Source organism: Echeneis naucrates, chromosome 17 (genome assembly GCF_900963305.1).
Source record: "Echeneis naucrates chromosome 17, fEcheNa1.1, whole genome shotgun sequence".
NCBI lineage: Eukaryota > Metazoa > Chordata > Actinopteri > Carangiformes > Echeneidae > Echeneis > Echeneis naucrates.
In genome coordinates this window covers 8,422,966-8,440,935 of record NC_042527.1, presented here as the reverse complement: position 1 = coordinate 8,440,935, position 17,970 = coordinate 8,422,966, and the positions used below count along the sequence as shown (strand labels likewise).

Below are 17,970 nucleotides of genomic sequence, written 5' to 3'. Positions count from 1 at the left end.
GTTAGAGTGTATTGGAGCCCAACTATTTCTAATAAATAAACGTATTTAACTGCCATTGGAGTGAATTTAATCAATTCCCCAATACATCTATGTGAGAACCCGTTGTAGTATAAGCAATAATTAATTATTTATAGTTGTTTTTTTTTTGTTTGTTTTTTTGAGCCCGTCATTAATCGCAACATTATAGAGCCTTTCACAATACAAAACGAAACAATTCGGTTAATGAAGTTTGAATTTACATCCATTATACAAACTTAGATTTTAGCGAATGAACACGGCCTCTGATTGGCTGAGCGTGTCCCATGCGTGTTGTGGTAAACAAAATCCGAGGTGCGTGTGCATGCGTAGAAGCGGTAATGGAGGATAGTGATCTACTCACTGGGGGCTTAGTTATCAGGCTGACTTCTGACACTGCTCCCCACAGCTGCTGTTTCTGTTGATTACGAGGTCTTTCCAACGCCAGACACAACTTCTGAATCGACCTAGAGGAGGTGGTGAGTATCTGCATGTCGAGTTATCTCACGGCCGTCCCTCAGTGTTAGCTTCCTAACTCACCATGCTAGTCTGACGGCTAAATTAGCCGGAACTGCTCCTCAGCCAACGTCGAGGGTAAGTGTCGGGTGCAGTCTATTTCCTGGAACTCACCATTGACTTGTCGATCGAGAGTTTCAATGTTTGCATCATCTGTCAAACTCTTCACTTGTTGAACGGCCCGTTTAACGACGTAGTAGTAATTTTGAAACATGATAAATCTTAGTCGGGGCCATTTCTATCCAAGTTCACTAACAGCGTACTACACAAATAAACGGGATTTGATATAATCAAGCGACGGCGGACTCTGTGATGCAGCATATAGTCGCGTCTCATCGCGGTGTTAACGTGAACTAGCTAGCTATTACTAACTGTCTTGCGATTGTTGCATTTTCCTTGGAGAAACAATATAGACACAATGACAGGATTTACTGCCTTTAGGAATTTGCATATTACTTCGAGTGTCACGTTCATGGTCAGGTTTAAATGGGATTTTACACCCAGTGTTGTGCTATCCGAGCTAAATCAGACGTGCTAACGCTATGCTAGGTGCCGCTGCTCTTTGGCTACCAGGATTAGCTCGAGTGTCTTTAGCCTGGGTGTAAATGAGCTAAGGCTAATGCTAACTGACGAGGCTTCCTCAGCCAGACAGAATTAAAGAGCCGCGGCGTGAACCAATCAGTGCCGGTCAGAGCTTTTCCAGCCCCGGTCCGGACCAGCCTGTCCCCCACATTTAACAGTGACTGTGGATTGAACACTTAGATGTATGTAGCAATATTCAGAAAATAACTACAAATTGCATTCGGTATTATCAGTTCTTTTCCATTCGAAATTTTGGCAACTATGTGACGAGAAATGAGAGTCACGAGAGCCTACCAATGTATCAGATCTTGTTGGAAATGCATGACTTTGAATAAAAGATAAATAGTGAAACAGTTTCAGTATCTGGCGCATTTCCATGGCATGCTGACGAGTTTATATGCAGTGTTTTTTAACACTACGCACTATTTTGCTCATTATCGTGTTATTACATGCCTGTCAATTTGTGGTGTCAGAAGCTCTTGTATGTACCATGTGTCTTTGTGGGGCCAAAGATGAATTTCCACAAGCAGTGGACAATAAAGATCTAAATTTTATTTAAGCCAAACTAGACTGAAACATTTATGATGTACAGGCGCTGCCACTGATCATTGGGATGGCGTCTGACATGGTTTCCCAAAACCATGGCTCCAAGGGGATCATGACTTTCTACCCCACTGCTGAGGAATTCACAAACTTCAGCCGCTACATTGCATATATGGAGTCTCAGGGAGCACACAAAGCAGGCCTGGCTAAAGTAAGTATTTATACAATGTACTCAAAGACATCATTGTGTTTATTGGAGGTCATTTATTAGTTGTAAATTCATAAAAAATTGACAGTGAAAGATCTCAAGAACAAATTTTGTTAAGGAAACAGAATAACATTTTTCTTTTTTGCTCCTCTAAGATTGTCCCACCAAAGGAATGGAAGCCTAGAGGCTCCTATGATGACATCGATGATTTGGTGATACCTGCACCGATCCAGCAGGTGGTGACAGGCCAGTCTGGTCTTTTCACACAGTACAATATCCAGAAGAAGTCCATGACTGTCAAAGAGTTCCGCAAAATTGCCAACAGTGACAAGTAAGTATTTCAAAATAATTCTACAATTTATTAGAGAATCTGTGCCACTGAATAGTCTTAACTGTACTGTTGTTTATATCTCCTGTAGGTTCTGTAGTCCCCATTATGATGACTTTGAGGAGCTGGAGAGGAAGTACTGGAAGAATGTGACATTTAATCCTCCCATATATGGAGCTGATGTTAATGGAACCCTGTATGACCCTGTGAGTTAACATGTTATGACAAGTTTTAGATATCTTGAAAATTAAAATGGTGGGTTTTCTTTGTCCTGGCTGTGTACCAGTTGACATGATATGCACAGGATCCTGATAATGTTGACAATCGCGCTGATGTTTATGATGCTATCGGTTCTAGTGTGTTGATTATGTATTATTTTCTCTGCTCCTACAGGAAGTCAAAGAGTGGAACATTTGCCATCTTGAGACCATCTTGGATACTGTTGAGCGCGAAAGTGGCATTACTATTGAGGGTGTTAATACACCCTACTTGTACTTTGGCATGTGGAAGACCACTTTTGCATGGCACACTGAGGACATGGACCTCTACAGTATAAACTACTTGCACTTTGGAGAGCCAAAATCATGGTATTTATATATATATTTTTTTTTATAATGTTCTTATGTTCCCCTAAAAGTTTAATTTGTTTTTGTGCATTTGTGTTAAACCTGTTGAACTATAGCTAAGACTGTCTGCTTATGTCTAAACAAAACTCCCTGCCAGAATGATTTAAGTGGTGTAATTTGCATAGCAGCCAAAAGACAGGCTTCCTGTGTCATATGAGTGACCATTGATTCAGTTGTGGGACATTTTACCCAAAGCCATTTACAAGTGGGGGACAACACAACCTTCAGTGCATTGGACCATTTAATAGAAACACACTTACCTTAACTTCTGTCAGTTAAACAGAATAATCGCTGAAAAGATAATCAGCAAATGGACAAATATGCATTATCAATTTGCTGTGAATGAAAAAAATTACATTAAAATGTATTGTCTGCAGGTACTGTGTTCCTCCAGAACATGGGAAAAGACTGGAGCGTTTGGCGAAAGGTATGAAAACAATGGACATTTTTCAATGGGTGTCACAAAGCTATGAACCATTGTGGAACCTACAGGTTCACCCATATAAGTGTAACATCTGTTGGCTTTTTATACTTCTAGGATTCTTTCCTGGTAGTTCCCAAAATTGTGAGGCCTTTTTGAGGCACAAGATGACTCTCATTTCTCCCTCTATCCTGAAGAAATATGGCATTCCATTTGAAAAGGTGAAGGACAAGTTTCTCTAATTTGAATATCAAATGGCTTGTCTGATCTTTATAACCATTACACAAGCCAAATGTATAAACTGCAGTCATTAATTATTTTGTAACTGTTTCATCAGATCACCCAGGAGGCTGGTCAGTTCATGGTAACCTTCCCTTACGCCTATCATGCTGGATTCAACCATGGCTTTAACTGTGCCGAGTCCACCAACTTTGCAACAGAGAGATGGATCGAATATGGCAAGCAAGCAGTTTTGGTGAGAATTTCCCCAGATTATCATGGGAAAAATTCACTTTAACTTGATATAATCAAATTGCCAGTAAGAATCCAAACTTGTATTTTTATGTCATTAGTTTGTATAATTTGAATCACAAATTGCTACTGCCTTCATCTACTTCAGTGTTCATGCCGGAAGGACATGGTGAAGATTTCCATGGATGTGTTTGTAAAGAAATTCCAGCCTGATCGCTATGAGCAGTGGCTGGCAGGACGAGATGTTGTGCCCATTGACCACTCGAGGCCTACCCCAGAGGCTTGTGAGTTTCTGGGGGACTCCTTCAATGATGTCATTAGCAATAGCAACAGTAGCTTCATTGAGTGCTGTGGGGACGACGGAGAACGGAAGAGGTGGGTTGTTCCTGCAGAAAAGAGAGTCCTTTTACTATGCACTTTTTATGGTTTACCCAGTGAAATGTCATGCATGTGTAGAAAGATTTAGTACTCCTAGATTTCATTGTTGGCCCTGATCCTTAGACCAAATTGTCAGATCAGAGAAGGGCATTCCTACATCCAAGTTGTGGACATGTCCGGTTTTGATTTGACAAAAATGTAAATCAATTCAACTACTGCAACCAAGGCACAAATTAGATAAAGTATTTCATTTCTGTTTTTGATATTAACATTGCTGGCTAATTGGTTAATACATTTAAATTAATACAGTTAAATCTGAATTAAAATTAAGTAAATACTGGTTAAACATTTGGATCCTTAGTTGATATTGGTTTATCACCACAAGTTTCAGATGGTGCAGGTGGTGAGCTGCTGGTCGACAAGTTATTTATTCGAGTGTTTCATTTTTATTAGATATGATCATTTAGAGCAACAGGAAATTTGGGGAATGAGAGAGGGAATAACATACATAATTCATTCAATGCTATTTCTGTCCATTATTGTGCTTTCATAATTGATATACCCAAGGGCATGTTTAATTAATGCCTCTTAATTTTTTTTATATTTATTTTGGATACATAGTTTATATTTTGCTTGTAATGACAATTACGGACTTTAAGGCTTTATGCTCAGAGCTGTGGCTAATCCACTGCCCCCTGTCTTTATTTGATCAATCCTCAGTATGACACAGAGGATAGAGACCAAGAGACACAGGGTATGTCTCGAGGTGCCTGAGGAAGTAGTCCCAAAGGATGAAGAAGAGGAGCAATATGGGAAGCGTCCCAGGCTAAGCCTTATACCTCCACGTATTGTGTCACAAGATGGCAAGAGAAATAAAGGTAAAATAATATTAAGGCTGGGCCATAGCCATTCATACTTGCTCTAAGTAGCACTATATTTACTGTTAGCATTTTGTGAGTGTCCAAGTTCTCAGTGTATAAATGGTGTTATTAGTACCTATATGGCAGGTTTGAGATGCTGATTATATTTTTTTAATTATTATTATTATTATTATTATTATATTTTTTTTTTACTTTTTTTTTTTTTTTTTAAATGCGATGAAGGAATGTTCCCAAATTTCCTACACTGACCACTTATTTCAAATTTCAGGACCACCAAAATTGGTTGTCACGCCAACAAAGCTCACTTTAATGGATCCATTTCACAGGGGCTTAACCCAAAGTAAAAGTGATGGAGGCCGCCCCCCTCATTATACCAAGACTCGTGCACCTGCAATCTCATCACAGTCCCCGGCCAGAAATGGGCATCTATCAGTTTCAGTGGCATCTACGTGGTCGGAAGCAACCACTCAGCCGACCCGCAAAATGGGTGTTGCCAGCCTTCTCTTTCACAGGACTCTTAGCCCAAAAGACACCCTGCAGGTGCACAGCTACACTCTAGAAAAGCAGCGACAACCTCACACACAGCTCCAGGTGCACAGCTATGCCAGAGAGCATCAACCCCGTCATCTCCAGCACAAAACCTGCACACAGTCTCACACACAAGTTCAGTCTTCATCTCAGGCACCAAGCTGTGTAAGAGAAGAGCCACAGCCAGAATCTGAAAATATTCTCACCAAAGTAGCACAGAATAAATTAGAACTGCCTAGTCCTGGTGAGGACCAGGACCAAGAGGAAGACAAACCCAAAATGTCCACATCCATTGCAGCTCAGGTTGAAGTGGAGAAGCTTGACGTTGAACAAACAAGTATGTCTGCCTCATTCGAGACTCAAACTGAATCTAAAGAGTTGAGCCAAATGGAAATGGAAAGCCCCAAGAACAACAAGAGAAAGGTCAGTACCTTCATTCTTTCTAACAGACTCACTGAGACAAAGAAGTTATGGTTAGTGCCAGCCATTGTATGCTCTCTGCACAATGGGATGTGTGTTTATCACAGCGTATTGTGCATGCATCGTCATTTCAGTCAAGTTAAAACATTGTTAACCGTCTATTTAGCATATAGACATGCTTGTAGGTACTGTGGCGATAAGACTTTGGTGGCTCTGTACTGGTGCATTTTCCTTGCACGAGTTAACTTACTAATCTTTTGGAGGTCAACATCACTACTAAATCTTACTAACTAAATTCTTTTTGTCATTAAGAAAAACAATGAATCTTTCATTTTATTCTACTTTTATATCTTGTTCAAACTACAGAGTAACCAATGCCCCCTTGTGGATAGTGGCATTGTCATCCTGAAAGACTCCATTCCTGTCAAGAAACCTATTCATAATGAGACGAAGATGATTGCTCACAATCATCATGTAAGTAGCTACAAACTCTGGTCAAACTTTTAAACCAGGCAGTGTATGCGTACCAGTACAGAGCTCCCAATATGCCTCAAAAGAGTTAAATATGGCAACAAATATTAAGTTCATTCAGACCCAGTCTCATTCTTGCTTTTATTTTTTTCTCTTTCAATACACTGGTTGCTCAGCAGGTGTCAGAAGAGCAGTCATACTGCAAGTCAGTGGTCAAAAAGCAGCAGCAGGAGCAGCTCCGAAAATTGCCACGCCACCACCCTCTAATCAGAGAGGTGCACAGTGACGATGGTGAGCACAACTCTTGTTCTCCTTGCTTTATTTCCAATGTAGGCAATTTAATGCGTAATAATGCCATTTTATCAAGCACTGTGAATTTCATAATGGGGTCCTTCCCCCTTGACTGTTTCCAGTATTTAAGATCAATATTTCCCTTTCAACATTGCCTCTTCTCTCCTAAGTAGATGTGTATGTAGACATGGAGGTTGAACAAGAAGAGAAGGAGGAGTGGGCGAAGCCACTAACTCAGCTCTGGCAGTGCCGACCATATAACCTGCAGGCAGAGAGAGAGTACAACAGGAGCATGGGCCAACATGCACCATACTGCTCCATCTGCCTCATCTTTCACACTTACCATCAAGTGAGAGCCATAACTACTTAATGCTTTCATGAACCCAAATGTGTTGTTAAATTGATGAATATCAGCTGTTGACAGACTTTTTTTTTTTTGGAGCCATCTAAAAAAAATCACATCTAATGGAAGAATTAAATAATTTGACCTTTTGCTTTGCTTGACTTATGTTTGCCCCTCCAGTCTGAGTCCGGTAGCGACAGCACCAATATGACTTTGGTGAACCGTCCAGGAGGCCACCAGTGGTCCAAACCGCTCATTCCAGAAATGTGTTTCAACACCCAAACCAGCAAGACAAGCGATAGCGATGAGGGGCAGCTGTCGAACCCTCATGTAGCAGAGGATGGGACCAGTAGGCTGGTCAGCTGTGCTCAGTGCTGCGTCCGTGTACACACCAGTAAGCCTTTTTATGAAATTGCCAGCTATGCAATAAAATATGCATGAGCTGGAGCACATAAGGGATTGTAAAATGAAATGTATCCTTCTGTTATTATTCAGAAACCTCTACTCCACTAAAAGGGCCATCATCAAAGGCTAACATTGCATTATGGATGAATACACAAACTAACTTCTTACACACATTCTGAATTGGAATTCTTTGCAGAATAAACTGCTAGTAGTTATGCCCAATTTAAGTTTTATTTTTGATATTTTAAATCTCTCCCAGAGTACATTTTATGTTAAACTTGCTCTTTACTTGTTTTATGGCCTGTTCATTTATACTCCAGTCAGTTCTGTTCCATTCTGTTAAGTAACCAACACCCACACTGACCAGTTCCACCGGATTTACAGGATATTACTATGCCTCTTTTGACCTCAGACCAGTTATCTGTGATCAAAATGGTCATATAAAACTCTGGTACTCACAAAATAACAATAGGTTTTGAAACACAAGAAATTCAATCATTTTACTTAATCTGATAGGAAAAAAAAACAACTGATAACTACACTTTGAAATGAGACCTGAGTCCTGAATGTGTGACGTTTCTTTTCTGTTCAGGTTGCTATGGTGTGTCTGGTGATGGAGCGGAGCTAGATGACTGGCTGTGTGCACGCTGTGAAGCTGATGCCCTCACTGAGGTCAGTTTTCTTACTGTTAGACCAGTGCCATTAGCTGACATCCACAATGTCAAGTAGATTCAAAGATTAACCGCAATAAAGTGTTTTATTGTTATATGTAGAGTAAAGGAACACATTTCCCTGTATTGAGTATTACAGGATGTAGTAACATAAGATAAACATTACTGATCCCACACAGGAAACGTGTGTCATTAGTATCATGATGCCTTTCTAAGTAATTGGAGAGAATACTTGTTTTTAAGAGTCAAACTGAAATGGACGTAGATGTCCACACTACCATCAGACTGGTCCGAAGTTCACGAAAAAGTGCATTATAAGCTATCATGCACTTCACCATCACAAAGGCAGCCTGTTGACAGCTGCTTTTGATGCACTTAAAGTAAACTTGCCTCCCCATGACACCACTTCCTTTGTTCTGAGACAGAGCTTTATATGTTATTGTTAGAGGAATTTGTCTTTCCCAGCTTTGTTTGTAGAATGTATCATTGTATTTCCTTTCTTTTAGTATTCCTCTCTGCTCGGAACAATAGAAGAGACATTTTGGGAATGTGGCCTCATATTAACACACATCTGACCAACAGTGAGCAACGCTCTACTGTAGTTCATGATGGCACCTCAAAGGACTTTGCTGTCATTCCTTTTCCTGTTGTCGTTTTTCGATATTAGAATTTAAATGCAGGTCTATTTTTGTGTACACAGGGAACTTGCCACACAATTTCACACCCAAAACCCTGTGGCCCCACTACAACCCTCACTCGATTAGAACACTCCATAAACTGGAAGAAAACCTGTACACAACGTAACAAGTCAAACAAATAATTTTTGCAAATAGAATATTTTCCAATGATGCTTGAATGAAAATCACTATAGCCATACAAGCCAAGCTTTATTGTCTATTGTTTATTAATGCTGTGGCTTGGATAAAAATATTTAGTGGTTATTATTTACTGAGAGATGTACCACCGTATTTCCAAATCAAATATTCAATCTGGAGTGTTGCTCTTTTGATTTCCACCATCCGTAGCTGTACCTAAACCTTGACTAAGCTAAATACGTGTAATAAACGTTGAAAGACAAGCAGGGCAGTGGTCAGAGATGTTGATTGTAAATGTTTAATGAAATTGCGTGTTTTTTTTTTTGTTTGTTTTTTTGTTTTTTTCTGTGTAGGACTGCTGCCTCTGTTCCCTGAGAGGTGGTGCACTGCAGAGAGCCAACAATGACAAGTAAGTACTTTAGCAGACACCATAGAGCAAAAAATAAAAATCAGGCTTTATCATTAATGGTTCCCTCAAAATGAAGGTGAGAAAAAAGACGTCACCTTCATGATTATTGTTTTGTAAAGGCAGTTTTTTGGAATGCTTACAAAACAGCCCTTTTGATAGTACCTGTATGATTGCTGCACAACAGATTGCCATCCATGGCTTTCTTTCACTTTCCTTTAACTGCATTAAGACTTCAGTTTGCTACTATTCACATCCATCTGTTGGATCAAGCTATATTTTCTTTTAAAATGCAGTTAAACATATACAGAAATTCATACGGTAGATCTATGTCTAATTTTTACTCTCTGAAATGGAAGGACTATGTATATACTGTACAAATAGACATGGATCCAACTGTGTCTTTCAGTTTAGACTTCAACAGTTTAATGACAGTTCAAATGACAGGAACTGCTTGAGGACAGACACATTGTTTAATATTAGCCACCAATCTTGAATGACTCAGCAGTATGGTTGTACTTGGTGTTGACGTCCTGTTATTGTTGAGTATGCATCATAGGCTGAGATCCTCAGACACAGGTCTTGTATCAGTTCCTGAATTGTAGCTGAACACTGGAGCCCTGAAACCAGTGGACCCCCCCCCCCCCCCCCCCTTATTTTTTTTTTTTTTTTTTTTTTTTATCTTCTCCTTCCTTCTTTCGTTAATCACCACAAAGATGACATAAGGTTCCCTTAAGGTCTCTTTCTGTGAATGGCATTTGCTGAGATATCAAAAATACAGTTGCTACATGATTCACATCATCTGCCCTCTGGACGACTATCTCCTAGAAACCCAAACACAGTGAGACGTGTGTGAAAAGTCTGCAAATCCACGTTTTGTCAAACATTTTACAAGTTTAAAATACTTCTTATTAGAATCTAATCATTTTCTAGTGGTCTTGGAAACAATGGATTTGCATGCTTTATACAGTATACATACAAGGACATTGTGTCGCTGAATTATGCTGGGCTCCACATAATTTAAGTTTTAACATTGTAGCCTACATTGCTGAATACATGCTCCAGTGCTGGTAGAAAACATTACCTCTGGACATTGAACTCTTTGTCCCAAATCATCTTCATGTTTGCCTTTCACACAGGTGGGTTCATGTGCTCTGTGCCATCACTGTGCTTGAAGCCCGCTTTGTCAACATCACTGAGCGGAGCCCCATTGACCTCTCTGCTATACCACTGCCACGGTTCAGACTGGTAAGGTTTGCTACAGCTACATTTGGGTTATGTCCAGTAGGACTGCAGAAATTTAGAAAAGGATAACTGTTTTTCAGCTTTAGTTAAGAAGGAAATTCCCGTTTATGTGGGAGAAACCTATATTATACAGCAGATGCCCTGCCCTGCTATTTCCCCAAAAGGTTTTTTGGGATGAATATCTGAATGCCATGGCAGAAATGGTTTCAGACTGTCTTGCCACACATGTATAATTGTGCCTCTTTCCCATGGCATCATGTATCTACTGTCTGCTTTTGGCACATGTAGAAACCAGACTCTTGATATCAGATGTACTTTGATAGTATGTTTGCGCTTCTCACTCATGACATAAATTTCCACATAGTGATTCTAGTTTGACCTTTTGGTATTAAACAGTGTGAAAGGCTGACAAACACGTATCAGCTTGTTTAATGAGTCATACAAATAGTCCCCTGGAAATAATATAAGACTTGGATCAGAATAGTTATTTCCGTCTTTATTGTGTTGGAGCCTTCCTTAAATGTCTTACTCAGAATTAGTACATGTATCAGAATGAAATAAGAAAGAAGATTTCCCCACAACATTTCAGTTTCCCAGTTATCTAATCTCCGATCTTACATAGATTTGTTGTTGGGTGGTTTTGTTGTTTTGGTTTTTTTTTTTTTGGGTCCTCCTCATTCTCTATCTCTTGTTTCCTATCGCCTCCTATCCTTCCGCTTCACTTCCTTTACATGAACCTACTAACTTTTTGCTTTTGATCCACCCCCATCCCCCCATTCTCCTTCTATGCCTGTGCCTTTGTCCCCCCGATAGAAGTGTGTGTACTGCAGGAAACGGATGAAGAGGGAAGTGACGGGCTGCTGTGTCCAGTGCTCCCACGGCCGCTGCTCCACAGCGTTCCACCCCACCTGCGCTCAGGCAGCTGGTATCCTCATGCACCCCGACGACTGGCCATTCATAGTCTACATCACCTGCCACAGACACAGGACGCCCGTCATGCCTGAGGTAGTATGCCCAAAACCAAGTCAGGCAATGAATTGGTGAATGAATGAATTAGGTGTAAAAGGGCATGTAACAGTAGTTTTTGTGTACATAATTCTAGCTTGGTTTAAAGTTGAAATACAGACTGGCTTTCTGTTTTGTGTCTGACTTCGCTGCCGTGTTCAGATTAGGTTGTTTATCTGGCAATCTACACACTCATGACCTGCTTTCCCACGAGTGCACTCCTTTTTGAAACCTGAAATTCATGTGAGAAACAGCCAAGTCCATCCTGTCTGAACTTGAGGAGGGGTTTTGTCTGCCAAAAAATTCATCTTCAATGCTCCAGTCATATACTTTATATATTTTTTTTAATAAACAGAATGAAATCCACTCAATTTTTAGGTAAATTTTAATCTTGTTGTTCACTTAACGTGGGTGGATATGCACACTTACCTAAGTGCTAAGATTAATTTGTATTATTTTACACTCTTAGCACAGTAATATCTCTCAACTGCTGCAGGGAGTATTCCTCTTGTGCATGTTCAGGCTGTTATAATTCACTAATTTGGGGAGACAGACATCTGCTTACTCCTGTCCAGAGACGTGCAGCAACAAAATTCATCTTCACCAAATGCCGATAAACTTCATGCCGCTGTGATTTTGAGCTCAGCTAAAACATGTCTGAGCTTGTCTCAGCTGTGATACTCAGCATTATTTTCTGGGTTCATGCTACTGATGTGAAAGTATTCTCTTAGCTGCTACAGTAGCTCAAGCCTTGGTGACTTTAAAGACTTGGGCTGTTTATTGCCCTCCAAAACTGACTTCTCTTCTCTTTTTTGTGTAGTAGCGACACTCTTTCTGTTTTTGTTCCTTAGCGCAACAAGGCTTCCATGCGGGAGTTGGCAGTTGGGCAGAAGGTGATTTGTAAATACAAAAATGGCCGCTACTACCAAAGTGAAGTGGTAGAACTGACTACAGCCACCTTCTATGAGGTGGTTTTTGATGACGGCTCCTACAGCGATAATCTCTTTCCAGAGGACATTGAGGTAAATAAAATTGTTTCTTTTTATCACTGCTGCACTATGAAGTCAATCTCAGTTAAACTGCAGTGACAGATGAAAACCATAACAGCTAAAATTTCTTGTTCAGTTTCCACCTATGACAAGTTTCCTAATCTGATCAGCCTGAACTCAGCACTGACTCTGTGCTTTGCAGAATCGTGACTGTGTTCGTGTCGGCCCTCCCTCAGAAGGTGATGCTGTTCAAGTGCGGTGGACTGATGGGCTGATATATGGAGCCAAATTTGTAGCATCACACGCCATCCCCATGTACCTGGTAAACCACCTACTTATCTGTCTCACTTGACGTGACATTCACATAATTTATTAATTTATTAAATTTGGTTTGTCTAACCACTTCAAAAGATGTTATGGGTGACCTTCAGTCAAAAAGTTAGTATTTTGATACATAGGTAGAGGTAAGTTTTCCAGTATTAGTATTTGATGTGTTATTTACCTTAATCTCACCAAAACATAAAAAAAATCTATACTTATGACAACCTGCTAAAAAGTCACTTTAATGATCAAGTACTTCAAAATCCAGTTGGTGTTTTTATGCCATTTCCCTATAATGTTGCAGTTTATGTGGGAGAAATTATGCTGCATATTAAACTGGCTTTAAGCATGTATATGTGTTGCCATTCAGGTGGAGTTTGAAGATGGCTCACAAATCACTGTCAAGAGAGAAGATATCTACACTCTAGACGAGGATCTGCCAAAACGAGTCAAGTCGCGGATGGTAACCTAATATCCCTTTTTTAATGCTAAGAATATGTTGTGAGGTGTGATTTCAAATCTGTGGCAGCAGCAAAACTCATTTCTGTCCCTGGTATTTTTTGTGTCTTAGTCGGTGGCATCAGACATGCGTTTTGAGATCTTCACACAGAATGACGTCAAACAGAACTCCAAAAGGCAACGGGTCATCAACTCTCGATACAGAGAGGACTACATCGAGCCTGTCATCTACCGAGCCATCATGGAGTAGCCTCCAGTTCTTTTCTCCTTTGCTCTTCACCACTCCTTCTCCACGCCATCAACTCGGTTCAGAGAGCTGCAGGTCTTCTCTGTGCCTGGCTACTGATAGAATCACCCTTCACATCATCTTTCACAGCCTTTTAGGCTACATATTTATAAACTACGGCTGGGACTTCAAATGACTTGCGTGCATTGAATAAATAATCTTTGACCTTTGTTAGCCATCACCCTGTCTATTTTTTTCTTCCTTTTTTTTTTTTTTTCTTTGTTTCTTTCTTTTGCTCAGGAAGAAGCCATCAATGAATTATTAAATGCATACAAGATTGGAGTCTTACTGGGACAAGATGTGTTCTTTTTTTCTCTTCCACCACATTTAGCAGTAAACACTTTACATAGGATACAATGTTTGACAGTTTATCGAGAAGTTATTTTTTGCTGTTGACTTGCAGATGTTATTTTCATAATAATTTTCAGCCTATGAATTTTCAATTTTTGCAGTGCTTGGTAGACGACGTGTGATCTTGGAACCCCCCCAACCCACCCCCAATGAAATTAAGGCACTCGGATGAAATGAAATTTGATTCATTCTTTTGACTAAGCAAGAGCTGTTAGGTTACAACCCAGAGGAAATGAAATGGTGTGTCTTTTTGACAAATCTTAATCTTATACTGCTCATCTCATACATTGCGTTACATGGTTCAACAAGTGTTTCTTCCCATAGGAGTGGCTAGGGACATCTACTGTGAAGATGGCAGAGAATTACGGTTGCTTTAATGGCCCAAGCCTTACACTTCAAAGGGCCAAGTGTGCTTCGGTTTTTCTAAAGCTTAATGTTTATAACTATTGTAATTAATTTTATTTCACTTTATTTATGTGAGTACATTACATTTGAGAACAAAGCTATTTTTGTCATGTCCTTTTCACAATCTGTAGAAAACCTCAGATGTATTTATATTTATTATATTGTTAGCTTTACAAGCATCATGTTGAAATTTTTAGGCTCGCTTTTCATTCATTGAAATTTCAGGGGTGAATGATCTGGTTCAATTGCTCTAAGTAAATGCACTTCTTGTAGCCTACCATGGAACTTTTTTTTTCTCTTGACATATGGACTCCAGAATTAGATTTTTTTTTTGTTTCTGATAAATGTTAGCACTAGAGATGAATGTTGTAAACAGGTTATACTTTGATCCCACGTAAACAAAGATGCTTTAAGAGGGTAATTTTCGGTTAGAGCAAGTTTTCTCTCCAGTCCCTTGTACCTGCTTTGAAATAGTTTTGTGTAGAGAGGGCTTATGTTCACAGAAGCATTAAATCTGTATCATCTTTGTAAACATGAACTGTTTGAGTAAAATTTGAGCTAAGAAAAGAATTCTGTACACTGTATTTTTCTAACAGCTACCAATTGAGATTGGAATTCCCGAGATTCAGGTATTATTCCCAATACCCAACATCTCCCAACAGTCTTCTGTTCCAAGTGTGGAGCCATAATGTTTTTCTCGGCGGTCTCAGATGTCCCTCTCGTTCTTATAAATACAAGACCTCAGTAGTACCTTTTGGGATTTTCTTCAAATTTGGATGAAGCAATGAAGTGATTAGAATTTGGTGATCGGAGGTCATTGTGGCATTGCAAAACAAGATTTTGGCCTCGTGAATGTGAACTCTTAAGGCCACCTGGAAGGAGTTTGTTTTGACTAGGCATCAAAGCTCACATGGACTCAGATGAAATTGTTACATTTCAGTGGATATAGTTCAGGATCCAAATGAATTCGCAATCTTGTAAATGTGATCTCTCAGTCATGCCCAGAGGGAGTTTTGTCACATCTGGTATAAACATTCACTGAACAGATTAGAGTTCTGTAGTCAAATGTTAAGGTCAGTATGACCTCACTAAACACATTTTTACACATTCATAGACTAATTATGACATAAATGTCTTAAAGGATAAAGTTAAGTGTGAAACAATGTTTCTGTTAAATCACCTCTGGCTCTTATTCAATGCTGCAAGGCAGGAGGGGGAGCTTGTGATCATACTTCCTTTAACTTGGCAGAGGCAACTGCAAGGTGGTCATTTAGTTTATTTATTAGGATTTTTTTTCTCACCCTTCTCGTGGTTTTGAGTGGCTATTTTATTTTAGCCAGAGGGGCTTCAGCTGGTCTAAAGCAGGATGAGTCTTGTGGACACCGCAGCTGGAACAAGTGACCTCTATTAAGGTCAACGACCAGGCTGTTTCAGCTAACTGTTATTTGAGACAGTAACCTAATAGATCAGTAAAACTTTAACTTATAATCATGTTCAGACATGCCTAACCTGGCGTGTCCGAACATGTGACCACTAAGTTTGAGCACACAAATACTTAGGCGGTTGTTCACTTGTGAAAACAGGTTTAAAGCTGAGCAGCCTTAGTAGTTATTCGTCCATACCTGTTTCAAAAAGTACGTTCCACCGACACCCACCAAGCATCACTTGTGGAAAATGGTCACAACAGGAAGTATTTGTCCGACAACCGATACTCCTGGTCTCTCATAATCAACGTCACATTTCTGGTCTTCTGTGTCTAATTAGTCTGATCAGCTGAGATAACAGAGGTTATAAAATAATAACAACAGCTATACTGATATATTTTTTCATATTTTGAGGCAAACAGCTATCTAACCCAACTAAGAGAATGTATTAATTTGTAATTAAATCAACAGTCTTCAAATTACGTTTTAATCAAACCAGCTGCTTATACTGTAATATTTTTACCACTTGTATACAGTATGGTTGAAAGAATATGCCATAATTGCATAGCAGAGGATGAGGTGTGTTGAGCATATAACACATATACTTAAAACAGATAAATTTATGCTTTTTGTACAAAGTTTGAACTTTTCCCAAAAATCATCCATAACTGGTGTGTCATTTAATCTTATGCTTGATAATTGCAGATGCATTTATACATAAAATGTATTATTTTATTTCTAAACCAAAATACGGCGGCCCAGTGGTTAGCGCTGTCGCCCCACAATAATGAGGTTGCAGGTTCAGTTCCCTGGCCTGGGGCCCTTCTGTGTGGAGTTTGCATGTTCGCTGTCCGTGTGGGTTTCCTCCGGGTACCCCAGTTTCCTCCCACCGTCCAAAGTCATCATGTTTGGGTTAACTGGTGACTCTAAATTGTCCGCCGGTCTGAGTGTGAGTGTGAGTGGTTGTTGGTCTCTGTGTGTTGGCCCTGTGATGGACTGGTGACCTGTCCAACTTGTACCCCGCCCTCAGCCAGTGTGAGCCTCCGAGACCCAGAAATGTCAAAGCAGTAGAAGATGGATGGATGGATGGATGGATAGAATAAAAATGATAAAGTAAAAAAACACACATACACAGACAGAGATAAAACTGACAGACGTTAGCCATGGGCACAGAGTATGCTTTGTTTGCCCAGGGGAAGTTTATGTTTCACTAAAAAGGATGTGAAGTTGAATGTCTTGAAATGTCTGTTTCAGTAATGCCACAAGGAAGTTTTTGAGCTGGGTCTTTGTGAGTTAAAATAAATGCCCTTTAAGAGAGAAATTTCATTTCTCTTGCTTTGTGCTTCCCTTATTACGAATGTCATCTCAAAATTCTGCTTAAATTTCAGTGAAAAAAAAAAAGAATAGACTTGTAGTTGGGAACTGAGTTACAAGCATCCTGCCAACTTTACCTTTACATACTGCTTCACTTCCTCCAAAGCCCCTGTGACAGTTTAGAGTTGGTATTTCCCTTTTGTAGGCTGGCACATTCCGTTTGGTGAAGCCACAGTTGGTGTGTGTTAACCTGGGTTTTGGCCATGGGATCAGGTGGTGTGATATGATGCTTCTTGTTTAAAAAGGTTCATTTCAGAAACAGTGGTACTTGTATTACAATGAAACGTGTATTTTCCCCAGATAGCAGTTTCCCAGAGAAAGCATTTCCAAAGAATTTTTGCTTTTCTTTTATGCTTTATAGAGGAGAAGTATGCTCAGTGAACATGAAATTAGTCATGGTCATGGTCATACAGTGAATGAAATCAAGTTTAGTAGTTATTAGCCATGCTAGTGCTTTGTAGTTGAAATAATGGGCAAGGATTATCCAGCTAAACTTGAGCTCTTTTTAACTTAATACTTTATGGGAACTGCTGTTCCATCATCCTGGTCTTTGTGTTTGTAGTTAGCAAATCTTATTAGGTCACCATGGTAACAGAAATGAAAACATTAAATCTGATAAACATTAAAAGTTACCATTGTCAGCGCCAACAGAGGCCTAAACCTCTTATTTTGCTTAAATCACCACAGTCATTGTGAGTTAGTCACACAAATTTAATTTTGATTCAAATTTTGTTTCTATTAATAAAAATCAATCTTGACTCAGTCAAAGGTCAAACCTGGATTGAACTTTTT

At 39.6% G+C, this 17,970-nt stretch overlaps 1 protein-coding gene across 3 annotated transcripts; it reads left to right on the top strand.

The window, feature by feature from the left end:
• The first annotated feature begins 356 nt into the window (after positions 1 to 356).
• kdm4ab (lysine (K)-specific demethylase 4A, genome duplicate b) lies at positions 357 to 14,932 on the top strand. 3 transcript variants are annotated; one of them, XM_029525147.1, is made up of 23 exons: positions 357 to 494; positions 1,706 to 1,867; positions 2,020 to 2,195; positions 2,284 to 2,398; positions 2,586 to 2,779; positions 3,196 to 3,245; positions 3,357 to 3,460; positions 3,577 to 3,714; positions 3,859 to 4,085; positions 4,809 to 4,966; positions 5,238 to 5,920; positions 6,284 to 6,391; positions 6,568 to 6,679; positions 6,853 to 7,028; positions 7,203 to 7,416; positions 8,020 to 8,099; positions 9,267 to 9,322; positions 10,459 to 10,567; positions 11,378 to 11,569; positions 12,421 to 12,591; positions 12,761 to 12,880; positions 13,250 to 13,342; positions 13,451 to 14,932. In XM_029525147.1, the coding sequence occupies exons 2-23, from the start codon at positions 1,727 to 1,729 to the stop codon at positions 13,586 to 13,588; spliced, it is 3,555 nt and encodes a 1,184-aa protein (XP_029381007.1). In that variant the 5' UTR covers positions 357 to 494; positions 1,706 to 1,726; the 3' UTR covers positions 13,589 to 14,932. The 3 variants fall into 3 exon arrangements, with proteins under 3 accessions (XP_029381007.1, XP_029381006.1, XP_029381008.1); XM_029525146.1 differs by having other exon boundaries at positions 6,565 to 6,679; XM_029525148.1 differs by lacking the exon at positions 6,284 to 6,391.
• The last annotated feature ends 3,038 nt before the right edge of the window (positions 14,933 to 17,970 follow it).

What these genes read in the sequence shown, in the direction of transcription:
- kdm4ab (XM_029525146.1), top strand. Translation starts at nt 1,727, where the DNA reads ATGGCGTCTGACATGGTTTCCCAAAACCATGGCTCCAAGGGGATCATG. An exon ending in GACGACGGAGAACGGAAGAG is followed by an intron (nt 4,086 to 4,808) that starts GTGGGTTGTTCC and finishes ATCAATCCTCAG; the next exon opens with TATGACACAGAGGATAGAGA. An exon ending in ACGCCATCCCCATGTACCTG is followed by an intron (nt 12,881 to 13,249) that starts GTAAACCACCTA and finishes GTTGCCATTCAG; the next exon opens with GTGGAGTTTGAAGATGGCTC.